Raw genomic sequence first — 22,091 nt, forward strand, 5'->3', positions numbered from 1 at the left:
AGCCAACAAATAGTTATAAAAGTGTAGTAAAATGTGTCGAGAAGGGTTTTTTAAAAAATACCAAAAATCTACCGAAAAAATTATCGATAATACTTAACACTTATCGGCTCCAAGAGGAGGTAAACACGTTGCACTGGCAAATTATTTTGTTTCAAGTGCTGTTTGTGAATAAAACAATTGTTTTAAACAATTGACCGGCGCGTCGACTACAGAAATGGTGAGTACTTATATGGCAAGAAGAAATCCTCCAGGAATCTCAAGATTCGTCTCCGGAAATGCCACGCACACATGCCGGCTGACGAAATATCCAGCCCCATTAGTGCAGGCGAAACTATGCAGATTTACTTATTCGACATTTACTTATGCAGGCTGAACGCAAGGGCACCTTTAAGGTGGAATACCTCCAGAAGATCGAGCGGGAAGTGCAGGAGCGATGGGAAAAGGAGCGAGTCCACGAGACAGATGCCCCCACGGCACCGAAGAAGCGCCAGGCTGAGAAGTTCTTCGTGACCTTTCCGTTTCCGTACATGAATGGACGCCTGCATTTGGGACACACCTTTTCGCTGTCCAAGGCCGAGTACTCCATGCGGTACCATCGCCTCAAGGGACGCCGTGTCCTGTGGCCCTTTGGCTTCCATTGCACTGGCATGCCCATTAAAGCGTGTGCAGATAAGCTGACCCGTGAGCTGGAGCAGTTTGGCTATCCGCCCAAGTTCCCAGAGGTCCAGGAAGAGTCTCCTGCTCCCGTTGAAACCAAATCCGAGGTTCCTAAGGACAAGTCCAAGGGAAAGAAGAGCAAGGCTGTGGCCAAAACTGGTTCAGCCAAGTACCAGTGGCAGATTATGCAGAGTCTCGGCCTGAAGGACGAAGAAATCAAGGATTTCGCCAATGCCGAACACTGGCTTAATTATTTTCCACCGCTGGCGGTGCAGGATCTTAAGAGGATCGGGGTGCACGTCGACTGGCGACGTACCTTCATCACAACCGATGCCAATCCCTTCTTCGATTCATTTGTGCGCTGGCAGTTCAATCACCTCAAGGAACGCGGAAAGATCATGTACGGCAAGAGGTACACCATATATTCTCCGAAGGATGGACAGCCTTGCATGGATCACGATCGTTCCTCTGGAGAGGGAGTGGGTCCTCAGGAGTACACTCTCATTAAAATGAAGGTTCTGCAAACGCCCAAAGCTTTAAGGTTTGTTTTTTCTTTATTTTTTCCAATAAATGTCTAACATACTCCTTTTCCAGCTCTATCAAGCAGCCAATTTATCTGGTAGCCGCCACCCTTCGCCCGGAGACGATGTACGGCCAGACCAACTGTTGGTTGCATCCGGACATTAAGTACATTGCCTGGCAGACCACCAGGGACAACGAAGTGTGGATCAGCACTCGTCGTGCGGCCAGAAATATGGCCTACCAAGGATTCACCGCTGAGGAGGGAAATGTCAAGGTTCTGGCTGAAGTAACTGGCCAGGATTTGCTGGGTTTGCCCCTTTCGGCTCCTCTTACACAGCACAAGACCATCTATACCTTGCCTATGCTGAGCATCAAGGAGGACAAGGGAACAGGAGTTGTGACGTCGGTTCCATCGGATTCTCCCGATGATTATGCTGCTCTGGTCGATCTGCAGAAAAAGGAGGCTTTCCGCCAGAAGTATGGCCTGAAGGATGAGATGGTGCTGCCTTTTGAGCCCATTCCCATCATCGATGTACCCACTCTGGGTAAACTGAGTGCCGTCCACGCCTATGACACCCTGAAGATTCAGTCTCAAAACGACAAAGAAAAGCTGGCCGAGGCCAAGGAGCTGTGCTACCTGAAGAGTAAGTTGTGGGAGGTTTTTTTTCATTTATCTTATTAATATGTTATCTTTACAAAGGTTTCTATGACGGTATAATGTTGGTTGGAGAATTCGCTGGCCGTAAGATTCAGGATATCAAGAAGGATCTGCAGAAGCGCCTGGTGGATGCCAAGGAGGCTGATATCTACTACGAGCCAGAGAAAACCATTATTTCCCGATCGGCTGACGAGTGTGTGGTCGCTCTGTGTAACCAGTGGTACCTCAACTATGGTGAGCCCGTGTGGCAGGCGCAGGCCACAAAGATCCTGCAGGACATGGAGACCTTCCACGAGGAGGCTCGCAACAATTTCGAGGCCTGCCTCAACTGGTTGCATGAGTATGCCTGCTCGCGTACTTACGGTCTGGGTACAAAGTTGCCCTGGGATGAGCAGTGGCTGATTGAATCCCTTTCTGACTCCACCATCTACATGGCCTTCTATACTGTGGTTCATTTGCTGCAGGGTGGCACCTTCCGGGGAGAGAAGCCTGGTCCCTTTGGTAGGTGAAGCTTTAAAATAAAAAATATAACAAGCTAATGAACTATATTTCAGGAATTAAGCCGTCGGACATGACCTCTGAGGTCTGGGACTACATCTTCTTCAAGGAGACTCCACTGCCAAAGAAGACGGCCATCAAACAGGAATACTTGTCCGTCCTCCGTAGGGAGTTCGAGTACTGGTACCCCATGGATCTTCGAGTATCTGGCAAGGATCTCATCCAAAACCACTTAACCTTCTGTCTCTACAATCACGCTGCCATCTGGCCGAACGATGAAACCAAGTGGCCCAAGGGAATGCGAGTGAATGGTCACCTGCTGCTCAACTCGGCCAAGATGTCCAAGTCTGATGGCAATTTCCTCACTCTTACCGAAGCCGTGGACAAGTTCTCGGCCGATGGTATGCGACTGTGTCTGGCAGATGCTGGCGACAGTGTGGAAGATGCCAACTTCGTAGAGAGCACTGCCGATGCTGGTATCCTGCGACTGTACACGTTCATTGAGTGGGTCAAGGAGATGCTGGAGTCCAGGAGCAGTCTCAGGAAGGGTGCGGACAAGACGTTCAACGACCAGGTCTTCCTCAGCGAACTGAATCTGAAAACTCAACAAACGGACGAGAATTATAAGAAAATGCTGTTCAAGGAGGCCCTGAGGAGTGGTTTCTACGAGCTCCAGTTGGCCAGAGATAAGTATAGGGAGCTTTGCGGCGCCCAGGGAATGCACGAAGACCTGGTGTTGGAGTTCATCCGCCGGCAGGCTCTCCTCGTGGCTCCCATTTGCCCGCACATGTCCGAGCACGTTTGGGGCCTGCTGGGCAACAAGGACTCCATCGTCCATGCCCGCTGGCCTGAAGTGGGCGCCATCAACGAAGTGGACATCATGTGCTCGGAGTACCTCATGGAGGCTGCCCACACGTTCCGTCTCAACCTCAAGAACTTGCTGCAGCTCAAGGGCAAAGCGGGCAAGGACAAATCCGTGGATAATCAGACAGCGAAACCGAACCGTGGCTTGATCTGGGTGGCCAAAACCTATCCTCCCTGGCAGTGCTGTGTCCTGGACACGATGAGGGAATTGTTTAACAAATTCCAGTCCCTGCCGGACAATAAAGTCATTGCTGCCACTCTGCAACAGAAGGCGGAACTTAAGAAGTTCATGAAGCGGGTGATGCCATTCGCTCAGATGATTCGCGAGAAGGTGGAGTCCGGCAAGGGAGTGGCCGCTCTGGCTGTCAACCTCGAGTTTGATGAGCGTCAGGTGTTGCTGAACAACTTGGATTACCTCAAAAATACCCTTGACGTGAGTATAGTATTTGTGATTAATGTAATGTATACTAACTCTTGCCTTTAACTGCAGTTGGACACCCTGGAAATTAAGTACACCGACGATCCTTCAGCTCCGGAGAAAACTCGGGAGGAGGTTCGCCCCGGCTCTCCATTCATCAACTTCTCTGTGGCTCCCAATGTGAGCGTAGAACTGACGAATCCCGTCGAGCGATCTTCACTCTTCCAGGTCAACACAATCATATCCGAGGGTGATACCACGCAGTCACTGCGGGAGAAGCTCTCAAAGATCATTGGACTGAAGACGGACATGGCCAACTTGAAGATCTGGCGCTATGACGACCCTGCTTTGGGACCTCGTAAGATACCCCAGTTTCAGGATTACAAATCAGGAAAGACACTGCTCGGCGATGGTAACTTTGTTCTGGATGTGGCGGCCAAGAAGATTAGTCTGGAGCAGGGCGGAAAAGTGACCGAAGTGGGAAGAAATCTTATCTACGTGGTGGACTAAACCGAAATGCATCACGTGCCTAAGTAATTTATTCATTAAATGGAAAGTTAAAGCCTTGTAAAACGAACTATTAACTACTGAAATTAAAGATAATTGGTGTAAAAAAAATGGAAGAAGACTTCCTGGCTTACTTGTTTACGGAATGACCTTGAATGCTTTTTGGTTATTGGGGTAACTATGTGAAGACGAAGTTGTCCCACTTTGGCAAGTGAATGCCAAGCTCAGTTGTTTGTGACTTGAATTCCAAGCCAACAAATTCCATTTAATGGCAAGGGTATCTGCAAACCCACCCTAAAATAGATGTATTTTAGTGTGTCAAGTGGGAAGATAAGCTCCTCAGCGGGTCTGTGGCTCAATGGGTGGCTATCACTAATCGAAGAAATGCTAAACGAAGTTAAGAACCTACCTATATAAGACATTCCTCTGCTTCAAGCCGGAACACTCTTTGGTTTCTGGCTGTCTTACCATGTTGGCTCTCCACTTGACTGTATTCCTGGTGCTGCAGTGCAGCCTGCTGGTCCTAGGAGGCGTCTGCCTAATTCCACAGCCCATTAAGCGACACAGATCCTTAAAGGATCAACTGGAAAAAGTGTGGAATTACTCACCCCGTTTGGATGGCCGTATTGTGGGAGGTCATCGCATCAACATCACGGATGCCCCTCACCAGGTCTCGCTCCAGTCGTCGAGTCATATTTGTGGAGGTTCCATAATATCGGAGGAATGGGTTCTCACGGCTGCCCATTGCACTTAGTAAGTGTGGTTTGTAGGAAGTTTATTTAAAATTATAATTAAATAAAAACGTGTTTAGTGGCAAAACTGCTGACAGGCTGAAGATTCGCTTGGGAACCTCGGAGTTCGCCCGACATGGAGAACTGCTCCGCGTCCAGAAGATTGTCCAGCACGAGAAGTTCAACTACACCAATGTGGATTATGATTTCTCCCTGCTCCAGCTCCAGCATCCCATTAAGTTTGATGAGACCAAAAAGGCCATTAAGCTCCCGGAATCGCAGATGAAATTCATGGATGGGGAGACCTGCTTCGTGAGCGGTTGGGGTAATACCCAGAATATGCTTGAGTCCAGGGAGTGGTTACGTCAGGTGGAGGTGCCTCTCGTGAATCAGGAGCTGTGCAGTGAAAAGTACAAGCAGTACGGCGGAGTTACGGAGCGTATGATCTGTGCCGGATTCCTGGAGGGTGGCAAGGATGCGTGCCAGGGCGATTCCGGCGGTCCAATGGTCAGTGAGTCGGGTGAGCTGGTGGGCGTGGTCAGCTGGGGTTACGGTTGTGCCAAGCCCGATTATCCTGGAGTGTATTCCCGTGTTAGTTTCGCCCGGGAGTGGATCAAGGAGCATAGTGGTGTTTAAAATTATGGAAACTTTGGAAACTATTATTAAAATAGATTTATTTATCAAACGGCAAACAAAGAATAAAAAAAAAAACAAAAGTTATAAAATATTCCATAATGTGCCATTTGAAAAGGTCGCTTGCGCACACGTTGTTGTCTCACAAACATCCTGCAGGACACGCGACTGCTCCTAGTCCTGCACATTCTGCCAGCGCATGTCGCGTTGTTGAAAATGATTCTATTCCCCGAGTCGAGCCAAGAGAGTCAGCTGCATTGTCGGGTCGGGAGGAAGGGTCATTAACGTGGAACATTATACTGCGTCTGAGAGAAGCATTTGAATTGTTTTCGTTTTTAATTGATAGGCTTATCGGAGGGGGACTGCCTCCGCTTTCGGGCTCCATGCATGTGTTATATGCGGCGTATACGCAATTATTGCCATTACGTATACGCAGTGGTGGCACTTTGTAGTTAGCATTAAAAATTTCAAATGCATGGCTTTTCTGCTGGCCGGACTGTCAGTTTTATTGTGTTTACTTAGTGAAAAATTAGGAGAGGGACAAATTAACATTAGGACTTGCATAATTCGGAGCCAGAGAGCCAATGCCAGTGCCACTGGAGTGCCCGACTGTGTCGTCGTTGTTTCTTAATGGAAATTTTACGCTGATCACCTGAAGTGGGTTAATAATAATCATGTTATACTATAGTTGTTTTTCACTGTCACTTTTCTCTCCATTGTTTTATAGTTTTCTACATTTCCTCGTGTTGAATAATTTTGAGGTTATGAAGGAAATACTAATAATTATGGTGGAATTTTGTTAAGTTTATAAATATTATTTTCAAGATTATTCAACAGAAACTTGATAAGCTATTAAAGATTACATTTCTCAGCTGTCTTTAATCCTATATGTTATCATTTTACAGGATTATTTGACCTCAAAAACTCTTAAAATACTAAACATAATGATAAGAACCATTTTTTTCTTGAATCTACTATCAGTTTCAAGCTATTATGAAATCCCAAGTTCCTTGAAATTAAATTACTTTTCCCTGAAAATTCGAAAACTCATTTTGAGGTTCAATGATACGAAGCTTCATTATATTTCAGTATATGATCTCCTGGCTCTCAAGACACACATATACATATAAATAAATTCCCATTCGGTTGAGTAACATTCTGACCAAGTCAAGTGTATGTGTCTTTGTAACACGAGAGCCTCGACTATTCAGGCAAGGTGCTTAAGTGCCCCGCACCGGCCATTCCAGTTGATTTTCAACCGTGATTGAGTGACGACGTGCCTTGGCTCGCGGAATCAAATAAGTATACTATATACACCTGTATGTGTTGGCAGGAAGTGCGATGCGTATACGCCGCGTGTGGCAGCAACCAACTGTTGAGTTCCCTCGCCAAAGGATTAGGCAACCGATCAGCGGCACATCCGAGCCCAATCCGAGCAAAGTCACCCTGACAAGGCCTACGAGCTGAATTCGCAAACGTTTAAGGCTGCACTGAGAGAAATTTCTGACAAAAAGTGAAAGGAATAGACTTAATTTTCTATAAATAGAAAAGAAATTACTAAAAAATTGGTTTCTGAATTTAAATATTTTTCACCCAAAACAAATTTCCCAGATTTTTCTTTCTGTGCATCCTGACTGTTGCTGTCGTTCCTATAGAGTTCTCTGAATTTTCCGACACTGCTTATTCACGGTTGTCGAACGCTCGACGACGACGGGCAAACAAACGTGCGGCACGTTGCCGCTACACGTGAGTTTCCCCGGTTGCCTCGCCAAGCCCAGCAGCTAGTGGAAGCGAGAGGCCCGAGGCGGAAAGCTCGGCCAGCGCCGGCGACTACTTGTGGAAGCTTCGCTCGGGCCGGACGGGCATCTCATGCGACTGCAATGTGAATAATCGCGCGAGTGCCCCACATGTGCCACTGTGTGAGTGGGTGTTTCTCTCAGTGTCAGTTGTTGTGTGTGTTGCGAGACATGCAAAAATCCAGCTCGCATTCTACTTTGTGCGTTCCAAGTCAGCGGTTCGTTGAGCGGGTCAAAAAATAGTATCTATAAAATACGCATCTAATGGATACAAGATCTCTCTCTGAAAACAAATAACTACTAAAATATAGTAATAGCAAATAAAAGAGTTATTTATGGAAATTATTATTCTATTAAATGTGAGAATACAGAAAAAATAAAAATCATAATTCTCTCAAAAAGTGCTTAGCTATACTATTTGGTTTTGTGAGTGTTATAGTGAGTGCCTGGAAGAATTCTCTTTCGCTGGCTACGGTCTCCGATTGCAATTCACAAAAGTGCAAATTAAATGTTGACGTTGTTTTAGCATTTTACGTAAGCTTGAATTAAAATAGAAAATGCTGAGTAAACAAATTAATTGTTATAACATAAATAGAGAAAAAAAATGTTTAAAAAAAATGTTACAGTGATTAAAATTATTTATTTAATTATTCTAGCCAACAACAGAGATTAAACTTTACCTAAGTGAACAAAAAACAATCTTTAAAAACCGAAAACCTTAAAAAGAAACCCCACAAGTGCTTGGAAAAGCTTTAAAAAATATTTATAAACAATATTTAAGTGTAGAAGTTTAAGAGTTTACTTACTTTACCCCACTCCAACACTATCTTATATCAAAACCAGAGAGGAATACGAAAACCGGGTGAGAAACCCTATTGAAAAATGACCAAAAGCCACGACCTAGCACATTTTGCATTTTCTTAGCCTCTAGAATATCGTACCTCTAAAAAATAAGCTTATAAAGCAGAAAGCTTTCAAAAGCCGCCAAATTCAAAAATGCTGATCTACCCAAAAAAATATTTAAGATTTTAAGAGAAACAGAAAATCCCCTTCTTATGTAAATCCATTAAAAAGAGGCTTGTTTCTCATAACAGGCTTGTGCTGTCAAAAACAGGATGTGAATTATTGCTCCTTCAACCGGCAGATTTTAATAGAATGAACTGACGGATCAATCAAATCCCTAACATTTATTTTCATTGCAAATTTTCTTTTCTTAAATATTTATTTTTTCCTTTCATACTGAATTCCGTTTCATATGCTAATTTTCTTTTGTGATTCGGACTCAATGAAATTTCCTTTTATTTTTTTTGCGAAAGAATTCTTGTCACTTTAGAAAAAGTCTAGTCATGAGTTTAAGGCGCATATCATTTTGTGGTTTCTTTTTTTTTATTTTGTTGCTTTGAGTTTTATGTAAGTTTTCTGGCTTTGATTTCATAACCAATCGGCGGAAATGGTATTGGGGTTGCTGGAAACTCACCATGAATAGATGTCCAGATAAGATATGGTTTGTTGACTGAGTTGTGTAAAACCTATGCTGGAATGGGAAATATAGATAGTGGTTTATTAATTCTTAGTAAATTTTGTTTATTAAATTTTATAAGAATTGAGGAGAATTTCATGTGAAAATTTTGAGATATAAGATAGGTGATAGGTTAAGGTTTTGAAATATAGAAACTAAACTAAGTACAAGCAAACAAATTATACGTTTTAAATTCGTAAACCTTCTTTAAATAGTTTCCATTTTCAAAAATCCAACTAACCGTTAAAATTTTCCATTACAACTGCCCTGGCTTTTCTTTCGCCATTTTAAATGTCAGCCCAAAAGCTTGCTAAGCAAATTGGAAATGATTGTATTCTTCTGGCACACATCTGGGCGCTTTTGTTTACAAATATAGCCTTAAATGGGGAAAGTGGGAAAAGTGGGAAGAAAGGTAAATTGTTTGGAAGCGGAAACGTTTCAAAGTCAGCTACCTGGAAGCCCTAGAAACAGGACCTACTACTGCGCCATTCTCTGCACTCGACGCTATAAATATCGCTGCAGGAGGTCGATCCAAATATTGTTTCAATCTATATGGTTTATTGGGTTCTAGCAGATTCTTTGTCCAATGGCTTTGTCCTCCAACTGTTCTGTTTACACAATCATCCCGATGTTGATGTCTGCAAGTGAGTCACATGCAGTCACCGGGTGCCGCCACAATGTTCCCACTTGAAGCTTTTCTGCCAGGTTACGTGATGGCTGAAGGTTGGATTTTCCTTCCATTTTTCCCACCCTTAAGCAGCATTCCTTTTGAATTTCTAGGAATTTCGGGGCTCGCCTTTTTGTAAATTTTTTTATACATTTTTTTCCGGGGGTGTGTTCAAACTCAGATGGCATAGATTTTGGCAGCGTCCGCCCTGGGGGGTAATTGGCGGAAGACACGCTGTCCGGACACGTGTGTGAGTGGTTGGATATTTGTTCTGGGATTTTAATAGGAGTTGATTCGGATTTCATCTCGGATGCACATTGCACACTGCCAGAGCCCTTGACAGTCACATGCACTCTGATTTGGTTTCCAAATGTGTATTTTTAGAACGCGTGGGATTCTAGCTCCTACGATTGGGGTTGTATAAGTCCGGGGGGGGGGGCTATTTTTGGGGCGCCAATTAATTCAATTATCCAAGAGGGGTATGTTTCTCAGTAATTGGGTGGTAATAAGAGGAATTAAAAGGATAATCATTAAAACTATTCTTCATTTTCAGCTTTAAAGTAAACTTACAATTAACAATTGTATGTTTTTAACCAACAATGAGCACTGAGAGGCAGCTCAAACATCACATCTGGAATAACACAAACTTTATTAAATAAAATCTGTTATGGACTGGTTACTGGCAACGCCTCAGTTGCACAGCGCCTTCTCCTCGTTGGGATACCTGGAGGGTGACACCTATGTGGTTAACCCAAATGCATTGGGTGGGTATTTAATTAAATTAAATAATAAATAATATTAAATAAATAACAATTTATGTTTTCTTAGCCATTCTGGAGGAAATAAATTACAAATTAACGTATGAGGACCAAACACTGCGCACCTTTCGTCGTGCCATCGGTTTTGGCCAGAATGTAAGGTCCGATTTGATACCCTTGCTGGAGAATGCCAAGGACGACGCTGTCCTGGAGAGTGTCATCCGGATACTGGTCAACCTCACAGTCCCAGTTGAGTGCCTTTTCTCAGTGGACGTGATGTACCGCACGGATGTCGGACGGCACACGATTTTTGAGCTGAACAAGCTTCTCTACACCAGCAAGGAGGCCTTCACCGATCCCAAGAGCACCAAGAGCGTGGTGGAGTACATGAAGCACATCCTGGAATCAGAGCCCAAACTATCCCCGCATAAATGCGATCAGATCAACAATTGTCTGCTCCTGCTGCGGAATATCCTTCATATCCCCGAAACCCACGCCCATTGCGTGATGCCCATGATGCAATCGAATGGGCCACATGGCATCTCCATGCAGAACACCATTCTCTGGAATCTGTTCATCCAGAGCATCGACAAGTTGCTACTCTACCTGATGACCTGTCCCCAGAGGGCCTTCTGGGGGGTGACCATGGTCCAGTTAATAGCTCTGATCTATAAGGATCAGCATGTCAGCACTTTGCAGAAGCTTCTGAACCTCTGGTTCGAGGCTTCGCTCTCCGAGAGCTCGGAGGACAACGAGAGCAACACCTCGCCGCCGAAACAGGGCAGTGGCGATTCCAGTCCCATGCTGACCTCTGACCCCACCTCGGACTCCTCGGACAATGGCAGCAATGGGCGTGGAATGGGCGGTGGTCTTGGCAAGAGAGAGGGCACGGCCGCTACCCTCCAGGAGGTGAGTCGAAAGGGCCAGGAGTACCAGAATGCCATGTCCAGAGTGCCGGCCGATAAGCCAGACAGCTCCGAGGCAGCCAGCGACATAACCAGCGAGCTACCCGGCTCACCGGAACAATCCCAGCCTGCAGGCGAGTCCATGGACGATGGGGACTACGAGGATGCCCAAGGCAGCCAGCAGGATCTGCACGGAGATGAGGAAGAAGATGAAGATGAGGACGAAGTCGATGAGGAGAAGTACATGCGCGTGGAGTCCAGTGCCGAGCCACTGAATCTTACGCAACAATCCAACCCACAACCAGCTGACAACGTCAACCACACTACCACAACCGTCTCAACGGACAGTCCCACTGGCAACGCGGAGGAGGAACCCTTTAAGCCGCCACCGCCACTGCCCGTTCGGGCCTCCACCTCAGCCCAGGCTCAAATCCAGCAGCTCAACGATGCAGTGTACACCACGCCACACATTTCGGCCGTAAAGCTTGGCCAGAAATCCCCCCACGCCGGACAGCTTCAGCTGACCAAGGGAAAGTGCTGTCCCCAGAAGCGGGAGTGTCCCTCCTCGCAGTCGGAGCTCTCGGACTGCGGCTACGGCACTCAGGTGGAGAACCAGGAGTCCATCTCCACCTCCAGCAATGACGACGACGGTCCCCAGGGTAAGCCCCAGCATCAGAAGCCGCCTTGCAACACAAAACCGAGGAATAAGCAAAGGACGATCATGTCGCCGCAGGACACAAAGGAGCTGAGACGAAAGAAATTGGTGAAACGCAGCAAGAGTAGTCTGTGAGTTGAATCATATTTTATCCAATAATAGAATAATAATATTCCCATTCTTTAGAATAAATATGAAAGGATTGGTTCAGCACACGCCAACGGACGAGGACATTTCGAATCTGCTCAAGGAGTTCACAGTCGATTTTCTGCTCAAAGGATACAACTATTTGGTGGAGGAACTGCATCAGCAACTGCTCTCCAACGCGGTAGGTGGATTTTAAACCAAAGATGTCAGATGCCAATTATGTTACCCATTTTTATTTCATTGCCAAATAATCATGTGAGGCAGAATAAGGTGAAATTAATATTATATTGAAGTATATTTTATAAAAGGTATAAGAACTGTAAGCTAAAAGCTTTACTTTTCTCTTTATTCAAAGTAATTTTATGTATTTTGTGGCTTTTTACTTTTTCTGCCTCTTTAAAAGAAGTATTATCGAATATAGACTAGTTTAGTTGAGTTTAGTTCCTTTGACTAAGTTGATTTGTCCCCAGAAGGTGCCCATTGATACCTCGCACTTCTTCTGGCTGGTCACGTACTTCTTGAAGTTCGCCGCCCAACTGGAGCTGGACATGGAGCACATAGACACCATCCTGACCTACGATGTCCTTAGTTATCTGACCTACGAGGGAGTGACCTTGTGTGAGCAGTTGGAAATGAATGCCCGGCAGGAGGGCAGCGATCTGAAGCCTTATCTTAGGAGGATGCACTTGGTGGTGACGGCCATCAGAGAGTTTTTGCAGGCCATTGAGACGTACAACAAAGTCACCCACTTGGGCGAAGATGACAGAGCTCATCTGAGGCAGTTGCAGTTACAAATTAGCGACATGACCGATCTGCGATGCCTTTTCGTCCTTCTGCTGAGACGCTTCAATCCCAGCATCCACTCCAAACAGTATCTGCAGGACCTGGTGGTGACCAATCACATACTCCTGCTAATTCTGGACAGTTCCGCCAGGATTGATGGAGGACAGACAGTACGACTATCCGAGCACATATCACAGTGGGTTCTAGTACATATTATTCTTAACTTTTACTAAAAATATGTTATTTTTAGGTTCGCCACGTTAGAGGTAATGCACTATTATGGTATCCTCCTGGAGGACTTCAGCAACAACGGAGAATTCGTCAATGACTGTATCTTTACCATGATGCATCATATAGGAGGGGATTTGGGACAAATAGGTGTTTTGTTTCAACCGATTATACTGAAGACATATTCCCGAATTTGGGAGGCAGACTACGAATTGTGTGATGTGAGCTCATTGTTGAATTTATTTAGTAATAGCATTCTTAATAATTAATCTCTTTTAGGACTGGTCTGATCTTATCGAGTATGTCATACACAAGTTTATGAACACTCCACCTAAATCTCCACTGACAATACCCACAACTTCCTTGACTGAGATGACCAAGGAACATAATCAGGAGCATACTATATGGTAAGGACTAATGTAGGTCTAATAAAAATAAATATAAAAAAGCAAGGAAGATTATCTTTAAAAAGATATACCTCCTTAGCGTTTAACCGTGAGTTTTCTTGATGGAATAAAATAGGAAAAAGCCTTTTTTTGGTGGAACCTTTTTTTTATTTAATTAATAAATAAATAAATTCCTGACTATCTATAGCACTTGGTCACAGGAGGAAATGGACACCCTATATTGGTATTATGTACAGAGTAAAAAAAATAATGATATAGTGGGAAAAATAGTGAAGCTCTTCAGCAACAATGGCAATAAACTAAAAACCCGGATCTCCATTATCCAGCAACTATTGCAGCAGGTGGGATTGAGAATCTCAGTTCATAATATATATTTTATCTAACAAGGATGTCATTCACAGGACATAATAACTTTGCTGGAGTATGATGATCTCATGAAATTCGAAGATGCCGAGTACCAGAGAACTTTGCTTACGACACCCACTTCGGGAACCACGGAATCGGGAATTGAGTTGAAGGAATGTGCTTTTGGAAAGCCCTCAGATGATGTTCAGGTATTATACTATTTTCAGAATTTATACGGACATAAAGATACTTAAGGTGCCTCTCCTAGATCCTCTTGGATCTCATCATTAAAGAGCACAAGTCCCAGCACTTGGTGTGGCTGCAGAAACTGCTCCTCGAGTGCTGTTTCATCAAGCTCACCCTAAAGGGCGACATCAAAATTCCCGAAGGCAATAGGATAATGGAGCCAGTGGCCTATCACTGCATTTGCAAACAGAAGTCCATTCCCGTGGTGCAGTGGAACAACGAACAGTCCACCACAATGTTGTACCAACCATTCGTCCTGTTGCTCCACAAACTGGGCATCCAATTGCCGGCGGATGCAGGTTCGATTTTCGCCCGAATTCCGGATTATTGGACGCCGGAGACGATGTACGGATTGGCCAAGAAACTGGGTCCAATGGATAAACGTGAGTTTCAAGTCATACCATACCATACCATAAAGTCTAGAGAAAAAGAGTCATGTCAAAGGTGATGTAAAATACCGTTATCAACAATTTTTCCTCCTCTGTGGTGTGTGTGTGAAATTTTGATCATGGAAACATCCATTATTGGAAACTCGATAACCTCTCAAAAAACCCATATCCATTCCACCCATTCTCATGATTGTGTGTCCTTCGGTGTATCTCGATATGCTGTGTGCCTCTCTCCTTTCTCTGCCTCGTTCTGGACTCTTGTAGTGACCCTGAAGTTCGATGCCTGCGACCTGGAGGATGCCACTGCGGCGAGTCCTTCCCGCTATCACACTGGCCCCAGGAACTCTCTGAGTTCGGTGAGCAGTCTGGATGTGGATTTGGGCGAACCGGAAGATCTGGCCATTATACCGGAGGTGGATCCGGCTATAGAGAAGGCCCACGCCATGTCCTCGACCCCGTCGCCTACGGAAATTTTTGCAGTTCCCAAGACCAAGCACTGCAACTCGATTATCAGGTGGGTCTGAGCCTTCAATCTTTCACTTTTCCCTTAATAATATAATTTTATTTCACAGATACACGCCCGATCCCACGCCTCCAGTGCCCAACTGGCTGCAATTGGTAATGCGAAGCAAATGCAATCAGCGACCCACCGGAGATCCAAGCGATGGGTGAGTGCCTTTACTATATCCACTTGTGTATCCACGTCCACATCCCAACTTCATAGTATCCACAACCTAGCCCAAAATGCCCAGCCAAAGACAATGCCCGAAAATCTTCAGATTTATGGCACACGGCAGCTGTTGAGGTTCTCCTAACATATTGTTTACACGACGCTCTCACAAAGCTTTGCACAAACAAAAAAAGACTAAAAAATAAATATAAAGTAAGCGATTTATGAACTTTGCGGCCCCGCAAAGGCACTCGTACTCGTACATTTACTTTCGTGTGTTGACAGTTGTTGTCGCCGGAATTGCGCACCAAATGTCAGCTCCGATTTGGCCATTGTGTCTAGGTCTGTTGGCCAGACTTCCACCAAGAACTGATTGCACTCAAAAAAATATATCAATTAAAGGTGTAAAAATGCGACAAAGAGGTAATAGATAGTCTGTTTATAAGAACATAAGTCTAAAGTCTTAGTGATCTACTTTGACTTTGATTTAAAAAAGGTTTCGAAAAATTCTTTAAAATTATAATTATTCTAATAAATCTTCATAATCCTCTAAAGATTTCTTGACACATTTTTCTACTATATTATAATTTTTTTAGAAACTTTTGAAAAAATTTTGTTAAGTGCATCACAGCCCCTGCTCGCCAATCTTTCTTGGAGCATATGGAGTGTATATCTCATCCGTTTTGGCCATGTGTGTCCGTATCATTTTGGCCCGACTCTGTCACCGTCTCCACCTTTACCCCCCCCGTCTCCACCTCCATTTTCTTGGCCGTCCCAAGACCCCACACGATCACCCGCTGGTGACAGAGCTGCTCCTGCAATTCCGATTCCGAATCCAAATCTGATCGCCACTGCATTGGCTGCTGCTGCTCATGTTGAACAGCATTTTGCATTTGGGTTTATGACTTTTTGTATGCCATTTTGTTGTTACACCAAGACTTTTAGATTGACGATAAATAGTCGGACATAGCGATTATAGGATAAAGAAAAGTATATTGAGTTTTTTTTAAAAGGAACATGCCTGGGAATTAGTTTGAACCCAAATGGGTGGGTCTGATTTATAATTTGGGCATACAGAAGTAGAAGATTGATTGGGAAAAATATATTTTAAATGAATATAAGTTCTAGAAGTTCTATTTCTTTGTCTGATATTTCCAAATTCCTTTCATTAACAACCAACCACTCCCCCAAAAAATCCATAAAAATGTAGCACTTTTTTGTTTAGAATAATTTACACCTCGAACAAGTTGGCCGTGTCTGCGAAAAGAGCTAACTGTGCCGGTATCCGACAATCAATGGTATCCATAAGATACATTGGCCTGACCCCTGTCACCGAACCAAACAAAAACAACAGCGAACACCTTAAGAACCAACAACAACAGGACCAACACGAAATGAAGTCATCGCGATTAGCACGCGCAGCAGGCACAACAAAAAGTAAGACAGACAACCGGAGCTGCAGTTGTATCTGTATCTGATGGATACACTGGGGGGACAGTGGCAACAATCGCACCCTACATGCATAAATTGTCGTCACTGAATATGTCTAAACAAAAGAGATAATCTCCAAAGTGCAGCTGCCCGATTCCCATAACGAATGTAAATCAATCAATTCATTAGGCTTTTAGGGCGAAATCAAAGCAATTTGGCCCGAATTAACTTTAATAAACTGCCAGAATAATTGCCCATTGTTGGCCGTGAAATTACAGTTCTGAGATACATACTTAGAAGCCAGATTTACAGATACCAGTGATTAATGAATCACTTTAAGAGACGTTGACATTTAGCCAAGTTTACAAAAGATCCTTTTGGCAGAAGCTGCCGCCAATGAACCCATGAGAACTTTCAAGCCATCTGAACCAGTTTAAACCTAAAATTTGCATACATATCTTCATGGCTTTTATATTTTTTTTAAACTTGGTCTACCTGCGTTCTGCTCTTCGATGGCTTGTGAAATATTTTCGCGGATATTTTATTTATGGTTTTTTTAGCTGCACTCTATGGATCTCTGGTATTGTCAAACGAGTTTTTGTGTTTACAATTTTTTGTTGTTATTTTTTTTATATGGAAAGTAAAAGTCAAAAGTTACGCGATCTTTTACTCCAAGTACGGTCATGGGCTCTCCAGGGGATCCCGAAGCCAGATCCGTGAGGTGCGTAAGTCATTCCGAAAAGTGCAGCAAACAAGTTCTTTTGTTAGTCTGGTGGACAGTCTGGGGAAAAAATGTAACAATAGCCGAGACAAGACTGCACTTAATTTATTAATATAGAAATAAATTATAAGACTAGCAGGGGTTCTCAGTAAATTACTTTAAAGAGTACTATAGGGTTACTATAGGGTGGCTGAAAAAATTGACATTCTAAAAAAAAATACTTCAGATTCAACTAAAATTTAATACAAATCTTGAAGCCTATACTATGCTTGTCATAAAAAGTCTAAAATAGTTACCAAACACTTGAAAAAGTTTAGTCAAATTATCACAAGAGCTACATAGGCACACTTCATAGCTAGCTTTTCATATTTTTTTCTAAAAAAAAATCCCCCAAAGGCGTGGGCGTTGACAAAAGGCAATTTTCCAAAGTAATTTAATTTGACGCCTAGCGAAAATTGAATTTGACATTTTTTTCCATGGCTCGAATGTTGGAAGTTGTTGGCAATAGCCAGTCGGCAAGTTAGCCAGCCAGCTCACTAGGAAGCCAAAGTCAACAGTTCGAGTTTGAGTTGCACTTTTCAAGTGGCCCGTGGGCTGTGTTTTTCGGCTCTGCAATCTGTCAGATTGTTGCAAGTTGCAAGTTTAATAGCAGCAACACCAACCGCAACAACGGCAGCAACATCAGGCAGAAGACTACTAACAATTTTGACTTTTTTCTCTTGGTAGTATGTTGTATTTCCCAGCTTCAATTGTCGACCTTCTTTTGGGTCTGAATCCGGGTTGGGTTTGGCTTTAGTTTTGGTTTCTTTAACATTTTGCATTATTGCCACGATCGGTGTTGTTGGTTTGTTTTATTTTTTGGTTTTGTGAAGCAATAAGTGCAACATGCAGCCGAAACATGGACACCTCTTGCTCCCTGGCGTGGAGTGGCCACCACATCAATCAGCCACATAAATCATTTTAATTATTAAATAAACAAGTTCCCCCCGAAAAAGTACAATGATTGCTGAGTCACTCAATTCAGAAACTGCTACCTGGGCGGAAAGTGTGAGAATATATGAGATGGAGTACCAAAGGGTTAATTGAGCAACGATCTATATGCTTTTAAAAGGGAATGGTTTTTACTTGACTTTTATTTCCATTTTTATATTTTCAGGGTAACATCCTCGGCAACAACCGTCAATGAGGACGAAGGATTGGGAAAGTCCTTCACAGCTGGGACGTCTCAGTCGGGCAGCTCCTCCATGGGAGCCGTGAACTCCACAACCACCACTCTGGGATGCCTCAGTATGATGAACAGCTTCATGGGATCCCAGAACGAGAACAGCAACAGCCCGGGAGGAGGAGGAACTGTCGCCTCATTGCCCATGGCTGCCCTCATGAGTGCCAAGGCGATGGGAGGTGGAGGAGCAGTCGGAATAACTGACCCGGAGGTAGATGCCTCGATGAAGACGTCCTTCGAACGGCCGGAGACCACCGGAGCCCATTTCTCGAGGGCCAACAACTTGGATCAGGAGTACAGTGCTATGGTGGCTTCGGTCTATGAAAAGGAAAAAGAGTTGCTGAAGTAAGTATTAGACAAAATAAAGCATTGTTTTTTAGACTAATAAAAAATGGTCTAATTAAATGAGTCCACAATTGAGATAATTTTTATAATATTTGCTTCATTTTTCAATTTAATAGTTTCTAAATAAACTACCAAAATAACAAAAATGATGCATTGTTCTAAGCAGAATTCTTCAAAAGGCCCATAAAGTAATAGACATTTCAGGGAGCCTCAAATTGAGACCAAAAATTTCATTTCAATGAAGGCGAGGCTCCAGCCTCAATAAAAGTTAAAGCCAAGACAACATATCGACCTGGCTAATTGACAATTAGACAGATTGCGAAAATGGCAGGCGAAGCCATTGACAGAACGTCATTCTGTCAGTGCGTTTTGGTGAAAAAAAGCAAGAAATAAAGGCTATATTGGGTATTTAACGAAGCTTCTATACCCTACACTTTGATCTAGTTTTTACCTTTAAGAGGATTATTATAAATTGATTTCCTAAACATCTTGTGTTTAACTTTTGAACTAAGTTTTCTTTTGATTTTTTAATACATTTTCTTAGATTGTTCAGGATACCCTTTGGAAGGGTATTACAAAAATCTTAAGGCGAAAAAGGAGCATGCTTGGCATTGCTGAACAGTGTCTCACATAAATTTATGGCAAGCAATTATTCAATTTCAGCCATTTTCGGCTTTAAATGGAAGGCGGCTCCAAGCATTTGTTACCAAAATTTTTATTTTTCCTATTTTTGGCAAATGAATGCGATTTTAATGCAAATTTTCTTGTTTTATTTTTGCAGCAGCGATAATGTCTCAGTGGCCTCGGATCTGACCAGAATGTATGTAAGCGATGAGGATGAAAGACACGAGTTCCGGGTTCCCCACTATCACTAGGGATTGGTCCAGAATTGTACCTCCCATCGTACCTTCACCCCGAAAGTAAAACCTCTAAGATTAAATAGAAAAAAAAACGTAAAACGAAGAGTTTCTAGTACCTAGTACTACAATAAAGAAACTTCTATATATGACCTCTTTAAAAGCTGAAAAGTATAAATACCTGATGGAAAAAAAGTGCATTACGTAGATAAATAAATGCAAAAGTTGAAATCGAGGCTCATTTAAGATTTTCCCAATGGCATTAATTAGACTTAAGGTAGTTGTAGTCTCCAATTGTATTCTGTATACTTACAACATACATGTATAAATGGGCAGTTCCTGGTTGAAATAGTGCAAATATACACACGCAGATATCTAATTAGATTATCATTAAGAAGTTATTTCATATCGTATTTGTATTATATCCAGCATCCATCTGTATATCTCTATCCCTAATCCTAAGTTATGTTCGATAGAAATAAAGCTTTCTCTGTAGTCGAAGCCACAAATCTTTGTCTGCGACTTATTTTTAAATCCAAGACTTATTGTAGAGGCCCCAGCCGAATGTGAATAATGTTCAGCAAATTGGCGGAGCCATAAGATTAACGATCTGTGGCCAAAGCGAATTAAGGTCATCTTGTTTGGGATTATCGAGGGGGTGGGCTTTCAAAGGGGGGTAACTTCACGCACGACCCGGCCAAAACAGTAGCCGCCAGAACTGAGAAACAATTGCAGCAAATAAATATTAAAATAGACAAAAAAAAACAATCACATATCCGCGCTCGGTCTGGCCCATACATAAATGGCAAAACATGGCTAAAACAATTACCAAAATGCGACGGGCGCAGCAACAACAATCGAGCTCTGAGACGTACTCGTACAAGAAATAATAATAATAATTGTGGCCAATTGCTGTTTAGTTGGCCACGTTAATTGCAACTTGGCAAGAGCGACTCTCGATGGCCGAGAGTTCTTAACTTGGCCGGCCACTCATATGGCCACAAATCACAGAACAGCGAATGGTAAGTGATTCACTTTTTGGGCCAGGAACCAGTTCCGTTTTGGCCAAAAGTTTATTTCCTTATTAGCCGACTTGTTATTTCCTATATCATTTTTTAGACTTTTCATAAAATTATTTATAAATTAACAGATTACCATAATTTATAGCTTGGCTTATAAAATTATAAAACTATTGTGGTTTTAAAATTATAATATTTATACTTCTTTAAAAAATTGTTTAAAAAATATATATTTTTTTCTTACATTTATTTTATTTTTCAGACAACCCTTCTGCTACCAAAAAGTTTCTCATAAATTTACCATTTCTGGTACCACCGACGTGTTTACAATTGTTGTTGGCCTGGTGACGGGCTGGCTCCTTAGTCTTGGCTAACATGCCAACTGCAGCTTTAAGCCAAGATCGGCGGAGGCTGTGCAATTACCAAGACAAGCAGCTAATTTTATTTGCTGTAAACGTGCGCCTCTATCTTCTGGCCATATTACTTTTGGTTTTTTTTTTTTGTTCGTTGTTGTTCTTGGCGAATTTGTGGGAATTATTCGATGACTTTTTGGCCGAAAAAGAGGCTTAAACATTGCGTGTCTGAGCCACATTAAGCACCTTTGACAGCTCGCCGCCGATGCCGTCACTCGTCAATTGACTTGTCAGCACTGAAAGTGAGAAAAGACATTACGCGGGGTGGTCTTTTCAGATTAAAGACCGTAGAGTGCTAATATATTGTGGAAAAAAATTGCAAATCGAACCGGAAATCAAGGCGGTTGCGATTTGAAAGTGAAGACAAGCGCACATAAAAGAAGCTATTGTCAAAGAGCCCGGCAGATTAAATAGCATAACATGGAAATAGCTAAACGATCGCGAAACTTGTTCATTTGAAAGTTGAGTTCAAGTTCAGAAATGGCAATCACAACATCAGCAACAACAGCATCATTCATGGTAACAACGGGTTGCTATAATTTATAAATCACAAAAAGCCATTATCCGACAAACACAAATAGTTGTCAACAGCCACGAAAAAGCGCCAAGAAAGTTTTGAAATTTTTTTCTAGAAGATGGGATGCTCTTATGGGAATCATATGTGATAGATGGTTGGGAAGAGAGAAGAATTTATGTTAATATTTTTATAAACTACCCATTAAGTTTCTGTCCTCTCAATCTAAAGCTTTCCAAATAAATCATATTCATAAGATCTTTCCTACTAGTTCACTACTTCACTAGGATGGGTAGTATCATCCTTCTACTGTTCTATTTTAGGCCCTTCCCAAGTGCATATCTTGACCATTTCTTATCAGATTTTGAAAAGGAATATCTTAAACGATTCAGAAAACGAATCTATTTCGATCTGCGTAAAAAATGTAACACCCAAATTTTGACCCATTTTTTGCAAAAAATCATGATGTTACCCCTTTAAACATTTTCGAAAATTTGTTCACATTTTCGACGAAAAGATTTTGATAGAAACTGAAAGTACTCGATGTTTTAAGATTGAGAAGGTAT

The 22,091-nt window shown here is 42.8% G+C and overlaps 3 protein-coding genes and 1 long non-coding RNA gene across 4 annotated transcripts; all 4 read left to right on the top strand.

The window, feature by feature from the left end:
- The first annotated feature begins 78 nt into the window (after window positions 1-78).
- Window positions 79-4,235, top strand: LOC6497489 (leucine--tRNA ligase, cytoplasmic). The gene is made up of 6 exons (XM_001961940.4): window positions 79-217; window positions 369-1,198; window positions 1,252-1,823; window positions 1,880-2,338; window positions 2,392-3,632; window positions 3,690-4,235. The coding sequence occupies exons 1-6, from the start codon at window positions 215-217 to the stop codon at window positions 4,125-4,127; spliced, it is 3,543 nt and encodes a 1,180-aa protein (XP_001961976.1). The 5' UTR covers window positions 79-214; the 3' UTR covers window positions 4,128-4,235.
- A 306-nt stretch (window positions 4,236-4,541) lies between these two features.
- On the top strand, window positions 4,542-5,644 carry LOC6497490 (trypsin-1). The gene is made up of 2 exons (XM_001961939.4): window positions 4,542-4,877; window positions 4,936-5,644. The coding sequence occupies exons 1-2, from the start codon at window positions 4,594-4,596 to the stop codon at window positions 5,489-5,491; spliced, it is 840 nt and encodes a 279-aa protein (XP_001961975.1). The 5' UTR covers window positions 4,542-4,593; the 3' UTR covers window positions 5,492-5,644.
- A 442-nt stretch (window positions 5,645-6,086) lies between these two features.
- Window positions 6,087-8,161, top strand: LOC123257446. Its single transcript, XR_006507525.1, has 2 exons — window positions 6,087-7,818; window positions 7,941-8,161. It is a non-coding gene; the product is annotated as an uncharacterized LOC123257446 (long non-coding RNA).
- A 1,862-nt stretch (window positions 8,162-10,023) lies between these two features.
- Window positions 10,024-20,088, top strand: LOC6497491 (protein timeless). Its single transcript, XM_032451570.2, is given in 14 exon segments — window positions 10,024-10,124; window positions 10,127-10,234; window positions 10,299-11,919; window positions 11,975-12,116; window positions 12,409-12,914; window positions 12,969-13,167; window positions 13,226-13,353; window positions 13,541-13,694; window positions 13,755-13,907; window positions 13,967-14,327; window positions 14,598-14,847; window positions 14,906-15,001; window positions 18,312-18,722; window positions 19,504-20,088. Coding segments are annotated over 14 exon segments (4,278 nt in total). The 5' UTR covers window positions 10,024-10,069; the 3' UTR covers window positions 19,598-20,088.
- Window positions 20,089-22,091: the final 2,003 nt, after the last annotated feature.

This window comes from Drosophila ananassae, chromosome 3R (genome assembly GCF_017639315.1).
Source record: "Drosophila ananassae strain 14024-0371.13 chromosome 3R, ASM1763931v2, whole genome shotgun sequence".
NCBI classification, from domain to species: domain Eukaryota; kingdom Metazoa; phylum Arthropoda; class Insecta; order Diptera; family Drosophilidae; genus Drosophila; species Drosophila ananassae.

What these genes read in the sequence shown, in the direction of transcription:
- LOC6497489 (XM_001961940.4), top strand. An exon ending in CAAACGCCCAAAGCTTTAAG is followed by an intron (nt 1,199 to 1,251) that starts GTTTGTTTTTTC and finishes CTCCTTTTCCAG; the next exon opens with CTCTATCAAGCAGCCAATTT. An exon ending in GGAGCTGTGCTACCTGAAGA is followed by an intron (nt 1,824 to 1,879) that starts GTAAGTTGTGGG and finishes ATCTTTACAAAG; the next exon opens with GTTTCTATGACGGTATAATG.
- LOC6497490 (XM_001961939.4), top strand. Translation starts at nt 4,594, where the DNA reads ATGTTGGCTCTCCACTTGACTGTATTCCTGGTGCTGCAGTGCAGCCTG. An exon ending in ACGGCTGCCCATTGCACTTA is followed by an intron (nt 4,878 to 4,935) that starts GTAAGTGTGGTT and finishes AAACGTGTTTAG; the next exon opens with TGGCAAAACTGCTGACAGGC.